The sequence below is a fragment of the Columba livia genome, chromosome 29, assembly GCF_036013475.1.
Source record: "Columba livia isolate bColLiv1 breed racing homer chromosome 29, bColLiv1.pat.W.v2, whole genome shotgun sequence".
Taxonomy (NCBI): Eukaryota; Metazoa; Chordata; class Aves; order Columbiformes; family Columbidae; genus Columba; species Columba livia.
In genome coordinates this window covers 486,578-506,346 of record NC_088630.1, presented here as the reverse complement: position 1 = coordinate 506,346, position 19,769 = coordinate 486,578, and the positions used below count along the sequence as shown (strand labels likewise).

The following is a 19,769-nucleotide window of genomic DNA, read 5'->3' as shown; positions in this document are numbered from 1 at the left end:
ATCGAGGTTGCACGGATCTGCGAAATTAGACCGTTCTCCGCAGATGGGCGGCAGATTGGTGCCGGGCTTTGGTTTTATTTATTATCTTCCAGACTGGTAATAATTGGTGCGATATGGTAAAACTGGGGAGTCTAATCCACAGTACAGCTGTAAAAGCAAGGGGAAACGTGTTGAGCCCAGCGCGGAGAGGTTTTTCTGCGTAGTGACAGTGTCTGGTTGGCGCACACCGCGCGGGCAGAGCTGGGCTCTGGGTTGGGGGTGTTTTTGCGGGCAGGGGCAGGTCAGGGCTGCGGGGAGTTGTGCCCCTGCCCTGGGACCTCATTGCCCGTTGGGTTTGTTGCTGGGGGTCTGTTTGCTCTCACACAAAGAAATAGATCCCTTGGTACTAAGTGAATGAGGAACCTTTTCGCAGGTAGATCTTTCAATAAACGGGACGTTTTTGGCCGTCCGGAGCTGAGCTCGCAGCCGCGGGCCGAGGGCTGGCAATGCCCGACTTGGCTGTTCGCTTCTCCCCCGGCTCGCACAGAATCACTTCCCTTTTCAGTTTCTTTTCTGTGTGAACTGCAGGGTAACCGGGAGCGCTTCTTTCCTGGCGCCGGGGTCCCGGGGTCCCGCAGCACCCATCCTGCCCGCCCTGCGCGCTCGGGGCCGGCTCGCGGCTCCTTGCGGGTCGCACGGCCCGGCTTTCCTCTCGCTGTCCCCCGCTCAGGCGCGGCGGCGATGGAGGAGGCGCTGGCGCAGCTGCGCGAGGAGCTGGCCCGGCTGCGGGAGCTGCTGGCCGCGAGGGCACGCGGCGCGGTGAGCGGCGGCACGGGGGGTGCTCCGGGACCGCGGGCTCCGGGCTGGCGAGCACGGTCCGAACCCACTTTGCCAAGAGCTTTGCTGCGGGAAGCGGGGGACGCGGCGCGGCTTTAGGGCAGGTGTGCTCTGCAACCCGTGCCGGCCCTACGCGGGTTTTTGGCTTCACCTTCCCCATCAAACGCCGAGCAGCGTGCGTGTGTGTCCGCTGAGAGCCGCGGTGACGCCACCACAGGCTTCACGCTGCTTGTTCCCCCGTCTTGCCCTCGCAGAGCGGGCGCAGCAGCGCAGGGCGGGTGGCACCTGTTGTCTGGAGCAGTTTTGGGAAGCGGTTTTGGTGCTGCAGCCTCCACAGGCTGGAAAACCTCCAGAGAAATGTTCCTTTCCTGCCTGCATTTCCAAGAGAAATGCTCCGTCCCCGGCCGCTGAGCAGCTGGAGTTTAACAAATGCCCCCTCCCCGCTTGGCCTTTGCTGCTGTATTTTTGGCGGTGGCCACGCGTGCGGTTGCTCACCCGCTGTCCCCGCCGGACGGGCTGCGGTGACACAGGAGCTGCTTTTTTTAACCTGGTACTTTCCACGGACATAAATGTGTCTGTGCTCCCTAAATAACCGTAAGCACAGGGTGCCCATCTCTACCGACGCGGGTGGGTGGTTTTGCCCGGGCTCGGCTCATTTTGGAGAGCAGAGCGGAGCCGGGCGAGTTTCCCGTCAGGAGAGATCGGAAAATCCATCAAAACGCACCAAACCGCGTGCGAACACCCCAAAATTCCAATATCCAGCTCTTTCGGGGCCACGTTTTCGGAGGAGCCAAAGGAAATGGGGGTCCCATGGGGCAGGAGGGGGGAGTTGAAGCTCCCTAAGAGTGATGAAATCTCGACATTTTGTGCGGCGAGGACAGTATTTCTGACTCTTGTGGTTGTCCCCAGTCTCTTGATTGCTCTGGGAATCATTGGAAATGGGGAAGGGGGCTCGCCCCCCGCCCCCTGCAGGGCCCCGAAACGGGGGTCGCCCCCAGCAGGGCCCCGTCCGCCAGCAGCCGAGCTGGGAGATCGCTAATGGCTCTGTTAATTAATCGATGACCCCCTGTCTCCCATTAATAGAGGGAAATGGGGGGTGTCCCGGGAGCTCCAGGAGGCCGCAGCGGGAAGGTGGACCCAGGGGTGTGCGTTTTCGGGCAATTCCGGGGATTTTCAGGTGTATAGAGGAGGCTCCTTTGGGGCGAGGTTTGGTGTTTCGTTTAAGAAGGTGGGTGATGATTTGGGGGGGGCACTAAGGTGCTGGAGGGGGGGATGATTCTGGGGGGCACAAAGATGCTGGGGGGGATTGGAGGGGTGATGCTGGAAGGGATTGGTGTGGGTGATGGGGGGCGCACAAAGATGCTGGGCAGGGTGGATGATTCTGGGGGGGACTAAGATGCTGGAGGGGACTGGGGGGGGATGATTCTGGGGGGTGCACAAAGATGCTGGAAGGTGATTAGTGGGATCATGCTGGAGGGAATCAGGGGGGGATGATTCTGGGGAGGGCACTAAGATGCCGGAAGGTGATTGGGGGGGGATGATTCGGGGCACTGAGGCGCTGCCGGGTGTCGGGGTGCAATGCCGGGTATCGGGGGGCGCTGCCGGGGACGGGTGATGCCGGGGACGGGTGGGGTGATGCCGGGTGTCGGAAGGCGCTGCCGGGTGTCGGGGGGGGGTGATGCCGGGTGTCAGGGGGCGCTGCCGGGTGTCGGGGTGATGCCGGGTGTCGGGGGGGGGTGTTGCCGGGTGTCGGGGGGGGGTGATGCCGGGTGTCGGGGGGCGCTGCCGCGTGTCAGGGGGCGCTGCCGGGTGTCGGGGTGCAATGCCGGGTGTCGGGGGGCGCTGCCGGGGGCGGGGGGTCCAGCCGGAGGAGGCCGCAGTTCCGCCCGGCGCCGCCCCCGGCTGGGCGGGGATTGGCCGCGCCGGGCGCTGCCGGAGCCGGTGCGAGCGGCCCCGGGGCTGCAGCGGCCCCAGCGGGGGTCCCGGCCCCCGGCCCCCCGCCCGCCATGCCCGCCGGCAGCAACGAGCCCGACGGGATCCTCAGCTACCAGGTGGGGGACGCGCTGCCCGGGACCCCGCGGGTGCTCGGGGGCCGCTCACTGCGGCATTTCCGCGGCGGGGGACACGGAGCAAAGGGGTGGGAACAGGGGAGCGAAGGGGTGGGGTGCGGGGGGACAGGAGCAAAGGGGTGGGGGTGCACAGGGAGACTGGGTTTGTGCAAAGGGGTGCGCGGGGGGGCCGTGCGGGCGGGCAAAGGCAGGTGAAGGGCATCTGCAAGGTGAGGGGGTGTAAAATGGGGTGCAAGGGCGTGCAAGGCCCCTGGGGGGGCACAAGGCATCGGCACAGCAGAGGGTGGGGGCGCAAAGAGGGGGTGCAGGGGGTGCGGGAGGGCAGGAATTCACCTGTGCGGTGACTGGGAGGGTCCTCGCTGCGCCCCCTCTTCCCGTCCGCTGTGACCCCCCCCGGTGATGCTGCGGGTGGGGACACAAAGGCCACTGTCCCCGCAGCGCCCCCAGCACCGGGGTCTCAGCTGTTGTCCCCAGCAGGCGTGTGCGGGTGCGCCTGGCGTTGGGGTGCAGCTGACCGGGGGGCCCCCCCTGTTCCAGCATCTCCTTGTCCCATCCGCCCCCCCTGCTCCCCTGGGACCCGCCTGGAAACCCGCTCTGGGTGACAAACGAGGGGAATTAATTAACCTGCCCCGATACTGCAGCTCGCGGGGGTGACGGGGATTGACGGCTCCCCCGGTTGGGGTGACAGCCGCGTCCTGGCGCTGCTGGCCCGTCACCTGTGTCCCCCCCTCGCAGCCCCGTTTTGGGGCTCCGGAGACGTGTCCCCTCCCGTTGCCAACACCCGGGGCTGGTCCCGTCACAGCTCAGGGTCCCCGTGGGGACGGTGGCTTTGTCGGGGTGGGTGGACATGGAGAGGGGTGAAGAGGGGGGTCCCCAGTTTGTCCCCACGGACCCTGTGGCTGGTCCTGCTTGTGTGTGACAGCTCAGGAGGCCTGGACACGGCATTTCCCTCCCCCCGCGATGCTTTCGGCCTCCCCCGGCACCGGGAGGACTCAAAGCCGGGCCTAAACCCCCGCTTTGTGCTTTTCCTCCTCCTCAGTCGCACCAAAGCTTCCCAGGGAAGAGTTTGCTGCTGCGCTGAGGCAGGTAAACCGAGGCAGGGCGCTCGGAAATTCCTCTGTCTCCTGCTGGGACACAAAGAGAGATATGGCAGCAGAGGCGTAACCTGGAGAAGTTTTCTGGAGATGGACGTGCTGGCCTTGTGGCTTCGCTGCAGCATCCGCGCGCGCTGCTGCCCACCCGGGGGCGGGAGAATTTGCTTTTCTATTAAATCCTTAACTCCTCCAGCAATTTCCTCCTTGAAGTGTCCACTCCGAGTCCATTCGAGTGGCTTGAGCGGGGACACTTCCCTTGGTGACGTCTCCGTGCGGGGGTTGCCGCGGTTTCGGGGATCTGCGGTGGCGATGGGGTGCTCGGAGCACCTTTCCGGAGCCGCCCGCTTGTCCTGTTTCTCTTGTTTTTCACGCCTGGAGCTTTAATACTAAATAATCAAAAAGCAGCGGGACCGGGTTTGGCCGTGGCCGGGATTCTCACCCGTGCGGCCCCGGTGTCGCCTTCCCTCGCCGCGTTGGTTTGCGCCCCGTGTCGTCTTTAGGGCAAACCGGGCTGTTAGGTGGAGGAAGATCGTTAGAGCAAACGAATTCATGGGGTGGAAATGATGGATTAGCTCAGCTTGGAAAATAACATACGGTGGAGCTGGAGACAGCGGGGGGAGCGAGGGGAGGGAAAAATGTCGCCTATCTGGACATTTCCGTGCCGGGCAAGGGGGTTTTGAAGCACCAAAGGGCCGTGGCAAAGCCAGACTTACCCGAAACGCCGTGCAGGAAACGTTGGTGACAGCCAGCGCTGCCCCAAAATGTGTGTTTCCCAGCGCTTTGCACCTTGGTTGTGTTTCACCACCGGTGCTTTTCAGCACACCCAAATGGCTCCTGTGCCCCTGGCCCGGGCAGGATGTGGCGCTGACCCCCTGTTTCTCTATTCCGGGGGTTTTTTCCTCAAAACGGAGCCGTTTCTGCCCCGTGCACCGAGTGTTGGGAGCGGTGAGACCGTTGGGCTGCGTGGCGTTAAGTAACGGCCGTGCCGTGCCCAAGGTTCCGAGTCGGTTGGGTTTTGTGTACCCGGAGCCGGTGGCACCGGGCGCTGCTGCGCTCGCCGGGGCTGCCGGGTGCCCGGGGGGGTGTGTCCCCCCCGACTGAGCCAGAGCTTCAGTTGTCCCCAAAAATCTGGTGACCGACGTGAGGATGCGGCGGTGGAGTCACAGAGTGACCCTTCTGGAGGAGCTACAGGTAGCGCGGCCGCGGGGCCCCGAAAAGGGGGGAAACTCCCCCAAAACCCCCGGGGAATTTCCCGCAGGGCAGAGGGTGGGCAGGGGGAGACGCTTTTTGCCGGGGGGGGTGGGTTCAGCATCGCCGGTCAGAAAATGGGGGCAAAACAGAGACTTTCCGCGTGTGGCCTGTGGGGAGTTCGGGAGCTGCAGCTGCCAAGTCGCCGCGGCTGTTCCCAATCCGACACCCCCGGAAGGTGTCCAGGGACCAGCCAACTCATTTGTTCCTACTGCCCGTTGAGCTGCGTTGCTGCTGCGCGGGGACGACGACGCGAGTGGCTCCGAGTGGGGATTTGGGGCAGAAGAAGCAGATTTCGGGCCAAGGGGCCGGGCGGGAGATGCAGTTCGGGCCCTGCAGGCTCTGCGGTGGCCGCGGCCGGCGGCCCAGGAGCTGCCCAGAGGGTCCTGCAGGGATCCCGGTGGCCCAAGTGCCGCCCAGAGGGTCCTGCAGGGATCCCGGTGGCCCAGGAGCTGCCCAGAGGGTCCTGCAGGGATCCCGGTGGCCCAGGAGCTGCCCAGAGGGTCCTGCAGGGATCCCGGTGGCCCAAGTGCCGCCCAGAGGGTCCTGCAGGGATCCTGGTGGCCCAGGTGCCGCCCAGAGGGTCCTGCAGGGATCCCGGTGGCCCAAGTGCCGCCCAGAGGGTCCTGCAGGGATCCCGGTGGCCCAAGTGCTGCCCAGAGGGTCCTGCAGGGATCCCGGTGGCCCAAGTGCCGCCCAGAGGGTCCTGCAGGGATCGCGGCCCAGGCTGGAAATGCTGAGAGAAAAGGAGCCTTTGTTTTTTCTTTTCTTTCCTCATTTGGAAACCTATTTTATTTTATTTTATTTGACTTTTATTTTGTTTTATTTTTTCCTTTTCCTCTTCCTTCCCTTTCCTTCCCTCAGGGGTGATTCTCAGGGGTGATGTTTGGGGACGATGCTCGGGGATGATGTTTGGGGACGATGCTCAGGGATGATGTTTGGGAACGATGCTCGGGGATGATTTTTGGGGACGATGCTCGGGGACGATGTTTGGGGACGATGCTCGGGGACGATGTTTGGGGACGATGCTCGGGGATGATGTTTGGGGACGATGCTCAGGGATGATGTTTGGGAACGATGCTCAGGGATGATGTTTGGGAACGATGCTCGGGGATGATGTTTGGGGACGATGCTCGGGGACGATGTTTGGGGACGATGCTCGGGGATGATGTTTGGGGACGATGTTCAGGGATGATGTTTGGGGACGATGCTCAGGGATGATGTTTGGGGACGATGCTCGGGGATGATGTTTGGGGACGATGCTTGGGGATGATGTTTGGGGACGATGTTCAGGGATGATGTTTGGGGACAATGCTCGGGGATGATGTTTGGGGACGATGCTCAGGGATGATGTTTGGGGACGATGCTCGGGGATGATGTTTGGGGACGATGCTCGGGGATGATGTTTGGGGACCCAGCCGCAGTTTCCCGTTTTCTCGTTGCTGAGCAGAGGCCCGACGAAGAGGCCGTGATCGACCAGGGGAGAACCAGCAACGTGGTCAATATCCACTATGAGAAGGAGGAGCTGGAGGGTCAGTCTCGCCTTTTTCCCCTTCCGCGAGGTCCCTGTGGTGCCGCTCGCTCCACGGCAGCAGAACGTGGCCGGCTTCTAAAGAAATAAGCAGTTATTTGCTTTTAAATGGGGACAAATGGCCCGCAGCGGCCGCAGCGTGAGCGTCAGCCGCGGGGCTGGATAATTCCCAGCTTGGTTTTGCTTGGAGGGGTCAGGAGGATAATTTTTGGCTACGAACACCAGGCTGTGTTTCTATATTTCTTTGTATTCTGGAGTTCCTTATCATGGGCCTGATTTGATCTCTCATCACCTTGTGCCATCCAAATAATTATTAATACCTTCTGCCACTGCTTAACGAGCCACTCTGAGCTTCGTCCAGCCAAACTGCCCTTGGAGAAGAGGTTTGATGCTTTCAGGTGAGCCGGAGCTGTTGTTGCTCTGCTGTGGCACAGTTTGAGTAAAACAGGCTTGGGAAACATGTCTGTGACATTCGGGGACACAGAGAAAATAGAACGAAGAGGAACTGGGGGTAACGGCGGCGTCTGCGTGACCCTCTGCGCGACGTCTCCGCTGCAACCGCTGCTTGTGCGCAGGTCACCGGACCCTGTACGTGGGCGTGCGGATGCCGCTGGTGCGGCAGAGCCACCGGCACCACCGGCCCCACAGCCAGAAGCATCGGAGACGGGAGCGGGAGAAGGAGCCGGGCCCGGCAGGGCAGGACCGCCAGTGTAAGGCCGCTTTTCTCCTTTTGTTTTAAGGCATAGTTTTTTTTAATGTATAGTGGGTTTAGGTTCATCTTCCTTAGAGGGATCTTGGCTTTAGAAATGGAGATACGGGAGGGGAAGCTGCCCGTCCTTATGTGGAGGGCGAACAGATGGTTCTCGTTTTCTGTGGCTCTGTGCAAGCGCAGACAGACCCCGGTGGGGGAACCCGCCCCGTGTCTACGGCTGAACGGTGCCGATCCGATGGTGACTCTGCATGTGAGCATGATGGGCTGTATTGAAGCTCAACAACAGGTCGGGGCTTTGTCTTCTGTCCCAGACACCCCGTCCCAGCGGGTCCAGTTCATCCTGGGGACCGAGGAGGATGAGGAGCACGTTCCCCACGACCTGTTCACCCAGCTGGATGAGATCTGCCTGAAGGGGGATGAGGATGCCGAGTGGAAGGAGACGGCGCGGTAAATAAATCCCTGCAGCGCCCGCGGGCTCCGCGCGAAGCTTTCGCGGGTGCCAACGCGAGGAGCCTCCTCCTGCCGCCCTGTGGCTCTGTTGAAGAGGTTTGCGGAGCTGGAAGGGGGTTTTGTGATGGAGCTGATGGTGATTGCAGGTGGCTGAAGTTCGAGGAGGACGTGGAGGACGGTGGCGAGCGCTGGAGCAAGCCCTACGTGGCCACGCTGTCCCTGCACAGCCTCTTCGAGCTGCGGAGCTGCATCCTCAACGGGACGGTGCTGCTGGACATCTGTGCCAACAGCATCGAGGAGATCGCAGGTACCGGGGATGCTGCGTGTACCAGGGATGCTGAGGGTACCAGGGATGCTGGGGGTACCAGGGATGCTGGGGGTACCAGGCATCCTGAGGGACCAGGGATGCTGCAAGTACCAGGGATGCTGTGGATAGAGAGATCAGATCAGGCAAGAAAATTGCATTGTTTAAAAAGGGAAATAATGATCTTAGCGGAGTGATGAATAAGCACTTTGATGATGTTTTTAGCAAAAGAAAACCTCACTTTTGCTGCAAAGGCTGATCTGTAATAAAATGTCTCGCTAAGCAAATCGGAGCCCGCGTTAGGGTGTCGTGCGTGGCACAGACTTCCCTGGGGGCTTCAGGGCTTGGAATTTGGGGGAATTTCTGCTCTGATGGATTAATTTCCCTCTGCCACCCCCAGACATGATCCTGACCCAGCAAGAACCGTCCGCAGACTTCGACCAGCGCACGCGGGCCAAGGTCCGTGAAGTCCTTCTGAAGAAGCATCACCACCAGAACGAGAAGAAGAGGAACAACCTCCTCCCCATCGTCCGCTCCTTTGCCGACGTGAGCAAGAGGCAGCCGGACCTGCACGTCCTCGACAAGCCAGGTGAGGGGCCTGGTGCCAGGGGAAGGTTTGGGCCAGGCTTTGGCATCAGGAGGTTTGAGCCAGGCTTTGGCATCAGGAGAAGGTTTGGGCCAAGCTTTGCCTGTAGGAGAAGGTTTGAGCCAGGCTTTGCCTGTGGGAGAAGGTTTGAACCAGGCTTTGGCATCAGGAGGTTTGAACCAGGCTTTGGCATCAGGAGAAGGTTTGAGCCAGGCTTTGGCTCCATTAGACTTGTCCTGGCAAAGCAGAAGCGTCCCAATTGCTCCCTTCCACTCTTTCTGAATCTCTCTCTTTTCCTGCCAGCCCAAACACTCACCCCTCATCCTTCTCCCAGCGCGGAAGCTAAAAATGGGCTGAACCACGAGCCCATCACGATGGATTTGAGCAAGGTGAGAGGCCCGCGGCTTTCTGACGCCTTTAGGCCCGGCTTTGCCGCGCGTTGGGCTGCGGGGCGTGCCGCAGAGCGCCGCGGGCTTCCCTTCTGGGCGAACGGCCTGAAAGTGGCTCGTGGTGCCCAGGCGGAGCTGCACTTCATGAAGAAGATCCCCACTGGGGCTGAAGCGTCCAACGTGCTGGTGGGAGAGCTGGCTTTCCTCCAGCAGCCCGTGGTGGCCTTCGTGCGCCTGACGCCCGCTGTGCTGCTCCCGGCCATGACCGAAGTCCCCGTCCCAACGAGGTCTGAGCGCCAAGCGCCGAGCTTGTATTTAAAAATAACCAGACAGCATGAAATCGGGTGCTGGTTTGGCACCCCAAGGGAACACGCACGGTTCTCCCACCCGCGTTTCCTCACCTCCGTTATTCCTTCCCTTGCTGTAGCATTTAAACCCGTTGGTCAATTTTAAGGGAAGTTGGCCCGAGAATTAATTTTGGGATGGGCTTGGTGAGCCAACGTGTCCCCTCTCGAGCCGTCCTGGGGACTTTGTTTGGTGCCCATTGGGCAAGAGCACGTTCTTCTCTCTCATTTGATTTTCCTTGCCCAGGTTCCTGTTTGTTTTGCTCGGACCGGGGGGAAAAGCCCATCGGTACCACGAGATCGGCAGGTCCATGGCCACGATCATGACAGACGAGGTAGGAGGAGATAAAAGGTCTGTCCGGGTGATTTTTGGGCTTTCTTCTCCTCTCCCTGTCTCTGTGAGGAGGAGGATTCGCTGTCCCAATAATCCAATCCCCATGTTCATCCCAAAGCGAACACGCGCATTTGTGTCACCCGGGGGCTGAGATCCCACCCTGGGTGCATCCTGGCACCTTGTCCTTCTCCAGGGTGCCATGGGGACCGGCGCCTCCTGGAGATAATTACAAAATACGCCCAGATTTTTCCATTTGGGGGAATATTTCCTGCCATTTCCGACAGGAAATTTGGGGAAAATTCCCTTGTGTTTGGCCAAGAGCCCCTGGCACGGGCGAGGACGCCTGCGCTGGCTTGTCCTCTCACCAGCCTGTCTCCCCGGGCAGGTTTTCCACGACGTTGCCTACAAAGCCAAGGACCGGGCGGACCTGGTGGCCGGGATTGATGAGTTCCTGGACCAGGTGACGGTTCTGCCCCCGGGAGAGTGGGACCCGTCCATCCGCATCGAGCCCCCCAAAAACCTCCCGTCGCAGGTGGGTGCGGGACGGCAGCGGGGCCGGGGGCTCCGCGGGGACCCCGAGTCACAGGGTCCCAGTTTGACGCAGACCAGAAGCCAAACAAGCCAGCAGCTGCAAACACATCTCTTCAGCTTATTTGCGTTTTATCAGGAAAAAAGGAAGATGCGGGGAGTGCTCGGTGACAGCGACTCTCACAGCAAGCCGGAGAAGCACAGCGGCCCCGAGCTGGAGCGGACGGGAAGGTGCGGGCTTTAATATTTCTTCCTTTTCTTCTGTTTGCCTCTAAAACCCAAGCACGCGCCTTCCCTTCTAGCTGGTTTTTGGGGTTCGTTTTCCAGTGAAGAGGCTGCACTTCACTCCTCTGGTCACGGTGGGAGATGGGGCAGCCGGGCTCCGCCACAGCATCGTTGCACATGGTGTCTGTGGTTTGGGGGAGCAGATGTATAGATACCCCCAGGCAGAGCTCTGCCGCTTCCCCAAGGGAGGAACTGCTGCAGTAAGAGGGGATGTGCTCTCAGCTTCGGGTTCTCTTTGTGTTGTTGGGTTTCGTTGTGTGCCTCAGTTTCTCCTGGGTGTAAAATGGGAAAAGGAACCTGCTGCTTTTGAGCAATGGAAGTTCCTCTGTGCTCATGGTTGCTCTTCTGCAGCAGAGAAAGCTCCGCCGGATCTTCCAGGAGCCCAGTTAACGTGTTCTTCCCCTCCCCAGGCTCTTTGGAGGGTTGATCCTGGACGTGAAGCGCAAAGCCCCGTGGTTCTGGAGCGACTTTCGGGACGGGCTGAGCCTGCAGTGCCTGGCGTCCTTCCTCTTCCTCTACTGCGCCTGCATGTCGCCTGTCATCACCTTCGGGGGGCTGCTGGGGGAGGCCACCAACGGCCACATAGTGAGCGAACCCAAAGCCCACGGCGGGCGGAGCGGCCCCACGCGGATCCCTGTCCGGGCGCTCTGCTTTGGGTTGGTTGAACCCCAGCGGTGTGTTCGCTGTCTCCCCGTCAGAGCGCCATGGAGTCGCTGCTGGGCGCGTCCATGACCGGCGTCGTCTATTCGCTCTTCGCCGGCCAACCCCTCACCATCCTCGGCAGCACCGGCCCCGTCCTCGTCTTCGAGAAGATCCTCTACAAGTTCTGCAAGTGAGGCTGCCCGGGGCCGCGGGGCCTTTGCCCGGGGCCGCGGGGCCTTTGCCCGGGGCCGCGGGGCCTTTGCCCAGGGCCGCGGGGCCTTTGCCTGGGGCCATGGGACCTGTGTCTGGGGCCATGGGACCTGTGTCTGGGGCTGCGGGGCCTTTGCAGGAGCTTTTAATGTGAAATAGGTATTTTCCATGACAATCCTTTGATTGTTTTGACTTTGATGCGAGATCAACCACCCTTATTGTGATTAATCTTCTTATTAAGCCCCGACTTGCTGGTAGTCGGTGACTGCGTGCAGATGCCCAGTGCTGAGGCTTTGGGGCGATGCGGAGAACACCCCCTTCCCCAACGGGGACCTGACCTTCATTCTCTTCCCAGGCCTTAACCCAAGATAATTGCTAAATAACGATAATTAAACAGCGCGCGGCTCCGCACCCGGTGCTGGAGGCTGGGAACCGCATCACCCCCGTGCGGCCTCGCTGCGCTCCTGGGTCTCTCCGGATTTCCCCGGGGAGCTTCATCCCACCGCGGGTTCCTTCTGCTCCGCAGGGAGTACGCGCTGTCCTACCTGTCGCTGCGGGCGTGCATCGGGCTCTGGACCGCCTTCTTCTGCGTGGTGCTGGTGGCCACGGACGCCAGCTGCCTGGTGTGCTACATCACCCGCTTCACCGAGGAGGCCTTCGCCGCCCTCATCTGCATGATCTTCATATACGAGTCCCTGGAGAAGCTGGTCCGCCTGGGCGAGGCCTTCCCGGTGCACAAGCACAGCAAGCTCAACTTCCTCACCCTCTACTAGTGGGTTATTTTTATTTTGTTTTAGTTTTTCCTCCTAAAATCGCCCCGGGATGCATCTCCATTGCTTTTTCCCTCATCCCCGTCTTGGCTTCTCTCCCAGCTGCAGGTGCTCGCCGCCAACCATCACCAACGAAACGCTGCGTTACTGGGAGAGCATCCGCATCAACGCGTCCAGGGTCCCCTGGGAGAAGCTCACGGTGGCTGTAAGTGCCCCAGGCCACCCCAGCGGGTTTGGGGACATTCGTGTGGTGCGAAAGCCGGAGCCCCTCAGGTGACGATGGGCGCAAGCCGTGCTGCTGCTGCTCCGAAAAGTCACGGTTTAAAATTAATGCGTGGTTTTCACCCATGTGGTCCTGGGAAGGAGAGTCCACCTTGTCCGTCCACCTTGTCCGTCCACCTTGTCCGTCCACCTTGTCGCCACGTGGTGGGGGACAATTGTCCCCAGCTCTTCTGCAGGACGATATTTCTGACCAGGAGTGAGGTTAAGTGGGTGGTTTGATTATTGGAGGACTTAAGCTCGTGCTCGCAGGTAGTAATTGGCTGCCTTAATTGGTTCCTGATAACTCCAGGCCTTGCTTTTTTAAGTGCTGTCCGTAGGTCTGTGCATAAACGTGCACGTCTGAGCAGCTCTCGGGCGGTTGTTGCTGGAAGCAGAGCCCAGGCACGGGGTGGGAAGCCCTTGGGGATACCTTTGTCCCCTCTTGGCCGTGTCCCCTGAGCCCGCTCTGCTGGGAAGGGACAATTTGTCTCTTCCTTCCTACCACGGTTGCCTTCGCCCTCCTTCCCGTTCCCTTTTTCCCCCAAATTCCTGGCGTTCCCTGTCCCTGGGGTGCTGTCTCAGCCAGCCCAGCGGAGGATGTGCCGTGGTCCGTGGCGTCATGTCCCGTCACATCTCCCTCCTCTGCGTGTTCTCACGTGTCACTTGTTCCCTTGCTGCTGCTCCTTAAATCTCCATCCCCAGCAGCAGCCGCGAGGTCCCGGATCTTTGCCCAAGATCCTCAGCCCCCCAGTGACCCCGGTTTCCTTCCCGCACGCGCGCTGCCCCGTGTCCTTGCACCCTGTTTCTCCAGGACTGTCGGTATTTGCGTGGAGAGTTTTACGGAACCTCCTGTGGACACAATGGCCCCTACGCGCCCAACGTCCTCTTCTGGTGCTGCATCCTCTTCTTCTCCACCTTCATCCTGTCGGGCTTATTGAAGAAGTTTAAAACCAGCCGTTACTTCCCGACCAGGGTAGGTAGAAGACGGTGGCCGGCAGCAGCCGCCTCACTCGTTTCCCAAAACTGGCTTTTCTGGAGCGCTCAGCAGTATTTGCCAGCACTTGGCCAAGCTGGGAAGCGTTGACCTTGAAGGCCAAGTTCTCCGTCTGTGGACGCCCCTCACTTGTTTCCATGAGCGCAAAACCACCGATTTCCCACCTGCTCGGGACCTGCCCCGGGCGGTTGGGTTTGCTCAGACAGTGGGAAATCAGCTCTTCCGGCTGGTGGGTTTTTCGTGACCTCCTGTGCATTATGTGCTCAAGGGAGAGTTGATTCAAACGAGGAGCTGCCGCAAGTGACACCTCAGTGCCTTGTTCCCACGTTAGCCGTGAGTGTGGCTGGAGGGGCAGGTGTCTGCTGCCTTACTTGTTAACTTTCGTTTTTTAAAGGTTTGAATGAAAACAACCCTTTTCCACCTAATTAAGCTTTTTTTATTGCCTGACACCAGATCTCCCAGGGACGAACCCAGCAGCGGTACCTAACCAAGGGATTCGCTGCACGGCCTCAGGGTGGTGGGATTGGTATTAACCAGCCTTAATGTTGTTGATGTCCCCAGCTTTTCCATCTCGTTCTGGCCCCCTTTCAGCTCAATTTTTTTGTCCCAGATCCGGTCCACAATAAGCGACTTTGCTGTTTTCCTGACCATCGTCATCATGGTGCTCATCGACTTCTCGATGGGGATCCCATCACCAAAGCTCCACGTCCCCTCCGTGTTCAAGGTAGAAGGGATGTGACCCAGGGATGGAAGGGACAGTCATCTGGCAGAGGATTCTGATGTCTGTGCTTTGTTGCAGCCAACTAGAGACGACCGCGGGTGGATCATCAACCCCTTGGGACCCAACCCATGGTGGACGGTGTTGGCCGCGTTCGTCCCTGCTCTGCTCTGCACCATCTTGGTCTTCATGGACCAGCAGATCACGGCCGTCATCATCAACAGGAAGGAGCACAAGCTGAAGGTGAGGGGCTGCGGAGGCGACCCCAGCCCGCCCGCGCCTGCGGGGAGGGGGAAACTCCTGCTCCACGCGCTGGGTGAAGGCGTTGGCTTGGGCAACGTTGGGCCGCACGGCAGGATGACCTCCTGGGCTGATGACACAGCCGAGGGCAGGGGAGTTTGGGTGAGCCATCTTTTGGAGGAGCAAATTCATCTTAAAAGATGCTAAAGAAGCGCATTTTTGTTTTAAAATGTCAGCAGCGGCTGGAGGAACGAATCGCTTTGATGCGCTGCCAGGGGTAACTCGGAGTCGCGTGGTAGAAATTTCTTTATGAATTAAAAAAGTAGCCAATTTTTCTTTTTAGTAGATATCTCACAAACTCCCCAAATCCACCAAACTCCAGCCAGATTTTCACATTAAGTGCTGGCACAAAGACCGGCCACTTCCTTGGGCTTCCTTGGGCTTCCTTGGGCTTCCTTGGGCTTCCTTACTCTTCCTTGGGCTTCCTTACTCTTCCTTGGGCTTCTTTGGTCTTCCTTACTCTTCTTTGGTCTTTCTTAGTCATTTTGTTTTAAATTTCCAAGAAGTTGCCTTGAGCTGAAGCAGAGGTTGGGTCCCCCTTGAGACATCATCCTGGCTCTTGTGCCGTGGGATGCTCCCGCTTCTTGTTTTTCTCCCCCCAGAAAGGCTGCGGGTACCACCTGGACCTGTTCATGGTGGCGGTGATGCTGGGCGTGTGCTCCGTCATGGGGCTGCCCTGGTTCGTGGCCGCCACCGTCCTCTCCATCACCCACGTCAACAGCCTCAAAGTGGAGTCGGACAGCTCGGCGCCGGGGGAACAGCCCAAATTTTTGGGGATCCGAGAGCAGAGAGTCACCGGCTTGATGATCTTTGTGCTCATGGGCTGCTCCGTCTTCCTCACTTCGATTTTAAAGGTAGGGGGAAGATGTAAAACACCCCAAACCCATGAGATTTTTGGAGGTTACACAAAAATAGTCCCTTTTCTCCAGGCCCGAGATGAGATGTTGCGTTCGTGTGTGGCCACAAGAATATATTGAGATGTTTTTTCTGCCATCGCGGAACATGCCGTGGGGTAGCATGGGGGAGAACGCCTGTTTTCCTCTGACCCTGCTGGAAAACAGGATTGTTGTGAGGAAATATAACCCGGGAGTGCAGCCTAAAGCAGAACATTAACTCGGAATCTCTCATGGTTAAAATCCAGCCCACCCCTAACCCTGTGGACCATGGAAAACTTTAGGCCGCACCTGTAGAAGAGAGTGATAAAACACAATTAAAAATGTATATAATTGCGTTTTTTTGCAGTATATACCGATGCCTGTGCTTTACGGCGTCTTTCTCTACATGGGGGTGTCATCGCTCAAAGGGATTCAGGTATGGGGACTGTATTGCGTCTGCTCCCTGTAGAAGCAGGACAAAGCAGTGGCATGGGGGAAAAACCTCTATGAAAGCGAAGAATGAAGATATTTAGTGTAGGGGACAGCGCGGTGCAGGCCCAGGGGGGTGTGGGCTCTGTGCTTAGAGCAGGTTGGTGTTTGGTAATGTGAAAATGGGGGAGTTTGGTGCGAAGAGACGGTGATTTCTGCTGCAAATCCTTGGTGGGGGTTCGGTGGGCCAAGAAACGCTAATGATAGAATAATGTGGACTAATCATCAATTATAGCTGAGGGGAAAGCGGGTGCTGCTCCCAGGGGGAGGCGATCCCAAAGCTCCCCCCGCGGCTCGCCGGGGCCACGACTCCCGAGGCAGCTTTTCCCGTTTGTTCGGCAGTTCTTCGACCGGCTGAAGCTGTTTGGGATGCCGGCCAAGCACCAGCCGGACTTCATCTACCTGCGGCACGTGCCCCTGCGCAAGGTGCATCTGTTCACGCTGATCCAGCTGCTCTGCCTGGTCCTGCTCTGGGTCATCAAGGTGTCCCGCGCCGCCATCGTCTTCCCCATGATGGTCAGAGCCCGAAAATGGGGACCCGCAGCACTGGGGGGGACCTGCGTTGTCCCCGACCTCACCCCATCTTCCCGCCGGTTCCTGCAGGTCCTGGCGCTCGTTTTTGTGCGGAAGATGATGGACGTCTGCTTCTCCAAGCGGGAGCTCAGCTTTCTGGACGACCTGATGCCGGAGAGCAAGAAGAAGAAGCTGGACGATGCCAAAAAGGAAGCCAAAGAGGAGGAGGTAACACGCCGGCTGGGAGCTCGGGGTTTCTACCAGCAGCCTGGATCCCACATTGTAACCTTTTCTTTTTCCTAAATTAGCAGCGAGCTTAACACTTGAATAGAGAGATTATTCTAAATTAATAATTTTTAAAATTATGATTTATTGTTTTATTATTATGGAAAATTTGCTCCTCACGGTGCTTTTAGCCCCCGGACGTTCGGGGTGAAAGGTGCCGCGGGGCCGGCGGGACGGGGAGCGCGGTGCTGGCGCTGGGTTCAGCTCCCGTCTGACCAGACACACACCTCGACTCGTCCTTGTCCCGCCAGGAGTCCCAGAAGATGATGGAAGCTGCTGCCGCCAGTTCCGTTCAGCTGAAGCTGCGCAAGAACAACGTCTCGGCTCCCCCCCAGCAAAGCAGCCACAGGTAAAGTTCCACCACGCACCAAGTTAGTGTGAAGGCGTTTGGCACCATTTTCTGCACTTGCACTTTTATGGAGCGTCCCTTAGAAACCAGCGGCTATCTTGGTGGGAGAATTCACCTGATGGGCAGGGATTGCAGAGCCGCACAACTCGTGTTTGACCCCCAAAATTTGCACTGTCGATGACTTTACGGGAGCTGGAGATGCTTATATTTAAAAGGGAGGCAGGAGCTGCAACTCCAGCCTTTGCTGCAGCTCTTTGGCTCTCAGACTTGCTTCCCAAACCTCCTCATCCCGCAGGACCTCCTGTGCTTGCGCTGAGCTCCCCTGTTCCTCTTGCCCAGGACCTCCTGTGCTTGCGCTGAGCTCCCCCGTTCCTCTTGCCCAGGACCTCCTGTGCTTGCGCTGAGCTCCCCCGTTCCTCTTGCCCAGGACCTCCTGTGCTTGCGCTGAGCTCCCCCGTTCCTCTTGCCCAGGACCTCCTGTGCTTGCGCTGAGCTCCCCCGTTCCTCTTGCCCAGGACCTCCTGTGCTTGCGCTGAGCTCCCCCGTTCCTCTTGCCGACGCACTCGGTGGCGTCAGTGCCCATAACCTGTGGAAAATATGTTATTGCAGGGCTGACCCTTCCGAGATTAATATCTCGGATGAGATGTCGAAAACCACCGTGTGGAAGGCCCTGACCATGGACTCGGGCACGGTCTGAAGCGGGGAGGAAGAGGTAAAGGCCGTGTGTGCCCCGGGCCCTGCGAGCGACGGTTTTCCCGTGCTTTGCCAAAAAGCGGCTCGTCCCTGGGAAAGCCGCGTTTGCAGAGCGGCTCCTCTCTGATCTCCCCCTTCTCTTCTTTCCTTCCCCCCAGTTTCCATATTTAGGAATTTTTGGCTTTGAAGGAGTGAGAAGGTGACTCAGGGATGTGCCAAACGCAGACACGGGGAGAAGCCCCTTTCTTCTGTCTTTTGTTCCTTTCTTTCCGTTTGGAGGATTCGCACTGATGCCACGCGGCTGTGTTTGGGTGTGTTTGGGTGTGTTTGGGTGTGTCCGGGTGTGTCCGGGTGTTTTTGGTCCCTCCGGCTGTCTTTGGGCCCCGCACACCGAGGGCCGTTCCGAGGTTCCGTGAGGCGCCGCGGCCGCTTTCCCGTTCAGCGCTGCTTTTAAACACCGAATTCCTCTTCTCTTTTCTTTCTTTTCGAAATATAAAGTCTGAATGTACAAAGTAATTCTGTTACATTTGATGCATTCTCTGCTTTCCTCATCACCACCCGGGTTTCGGTCTGTTTGGGGTCCTGCCTTTGATTCACTCTTATGTCCCGTATTGTGTCAGAACACCCGAGCGGTTGGTGGAAAATGGAAAGCACTTTGCTCCCTTTGAAGCTTCGTGTTCGCTGTTTCCAGAGCTAGAATTCTTTCATTATCGTTTGTTGGTTTAATTAAGCGATAGCTGAGGTCTCGCTTAACAACGTGACTCTGGGCCACCTCAAAAAGCAGCCGTAACCCCCAGGGTGGCCGTGAAACCCCCGCGTCCACCATCAACCCGTATTTGGGGTGTTTCAGAGGTACGGTACACGACGGGGAGAACCCTCCCCGGGGTGTTCCTGGAGCCGCGTTGGGACTAAACCCGCTCTCCTTGGTGACCCGCGCTGCTCCGGTCGGCACAAAACCCCTTCCCGGCCCCGCGGGGCCAGGTCTGGGTGGTTTTCCTCATTTTTGGTGCCTTAAACCAGCTCCCGAGTCTCCCGTGGGCCCTTCAGAAGACGTTTCCCAAAACCCAACGCGTGGAGATCCCTGAGGGAGGGGGACAAAGATGTGAAATGTCGTAATTAAGGTGCTGGCGCGTTTTTATGTTAATTATTATTTTATTTCCCCCCCAGTGCGCTGCAGGTAGAAATACAGAGATTATTTTCATTTTGGAGATGCCGAGATGTATTTATTTTATTGTAAGAGATGATCTAGTTTGGAAACGCTCCGTGTTGTAAATAAAGTGGTGGGAGGGGGAGAATCCACCAGGAGAGTTTGTTATTTGTGACATTGAATCTCTGTGTGTTTGGGGCTGTGGGGTCTCGTGTGCTGTGGTTGGTTGGTTTGTTCTACGTGTGTTTCGGGTTGTGGGGTGTCTCGTGTGCTGTGGTTGGTTTGTTCTATGTGTGTTTTGGGTTTTCTGTTCAATTTTGGGTTCGTTCTGTGGAACCTGATGTCTCCGTCTCGTGGTCCCGTCTGTTGCTGTTCCCCGGTGGGTTCCACCCCCAGTGTCCGTCTTTGCTTTGTCTCTTCTCGCCCATTGAACATAATGGGAAAATAACACAATAAAAGTCTCATTTGTCTGGCTGGGACCCTCCGGTGTCTTTTGAAGGGGGGGGAGGGGGCGGGAGGCGTATCTGGGGGTTTGAAAGGGTTTGGAGGTGACGGGGGAGTGGGCAGCGCTGATTTGGGGGGAGTTCATCTCCCTGGGCTTTAGGACTCTGACCATTTGCAATATAACTAAACCCACAGAGTTTCTAGTTACCTTTCATATATTATATTTAAAAACCTCTTTCAGACCCCCCTTTGGGGCGGGTTGGTGCGTCAGGCGGGCGCATCCCGTCCCCCTTTACCTGAAACTCCAGGAACTGAGAGAAAACCGGGGCAATGGAGCCTCGGTGTCCCCGCCCCCCCTGGGCTGCTGGAGGGGTTGGACACACCAGGAA

At 58.5% G+C, this 19,769-nt stretch overlaps 1 protein-coding gene across 4 annotated transcripts; it reads left to right on the top strand.

The window, feature by feature from the left end:
* Window positions 1-19: 19 nt before the first annotated feature.
* SLC4A8 (solute carrier family 4 member 8) lies at window positions 20-19,410 on the top strand. 4 transcript variants are annotated; one of them, XM_065043433.1, is made up of 26 exons: window positions 2,615-2,867; window positions 3,925-5,170; window positions 6,678-6,759; window positions 7,334-7,468; window positions 7,782-7,917; window positions 8,067-8,227; window positions 8,625-8,813; window positions 9,114-9,199; window positions 9,329-9,486; window positions 9,791-9,878; window positions 10,263-10,409; window positions 10,545-10,636; window positions 11,101-11,275; window positions 11,389-11,522; window positions 12,069-12,314; window positions 12,415-12,517; window positions 13,385-13,546; window positions 14,178-14,291; window positions 14,367-14,528; window positions 15,188-15,439; window positions 15,828-15,896; window positions 16,292-16,465; window positions 16,553-16,690; window positions 16,999-17,096; window positions 17,706-17,808; window positions 17,948-19,410. In XM_065043433.1, the coding sequence occupies exons 2-25, from the start codon at window positions 5,126-5,128 to the stop codon at window positions 17,791-17,793; spliced, it is 3,234 nt and encodes a 1,077-aa protein (XP_064899505.1). In that variant the 5' UTR covers window positions 2,615-2,867; window positions 3,925-5,125; the 3' UTR covers window positions 17,794-17,808; window positions 17,948-19,410. The 4 variants fall into 4 exon arrangements, with proteins under 4 accessions (XP_064899503.1, XP_064899505.1, XP_064899504.1 ...); XM_065043431.1 differs by lacking the exons at window positions 2,615-2,867; window positions 3,925-5,170 and adding an exon at window positions 20-798; XM_065043432.1 differs by lacking the exon at window positions 3,925-5,170 and having other exon boundaries at window positions 2,616-2,867.
* The last annotated feature ends 359 nt before the right edge of the window (window positions 19,411-19,769 follow it).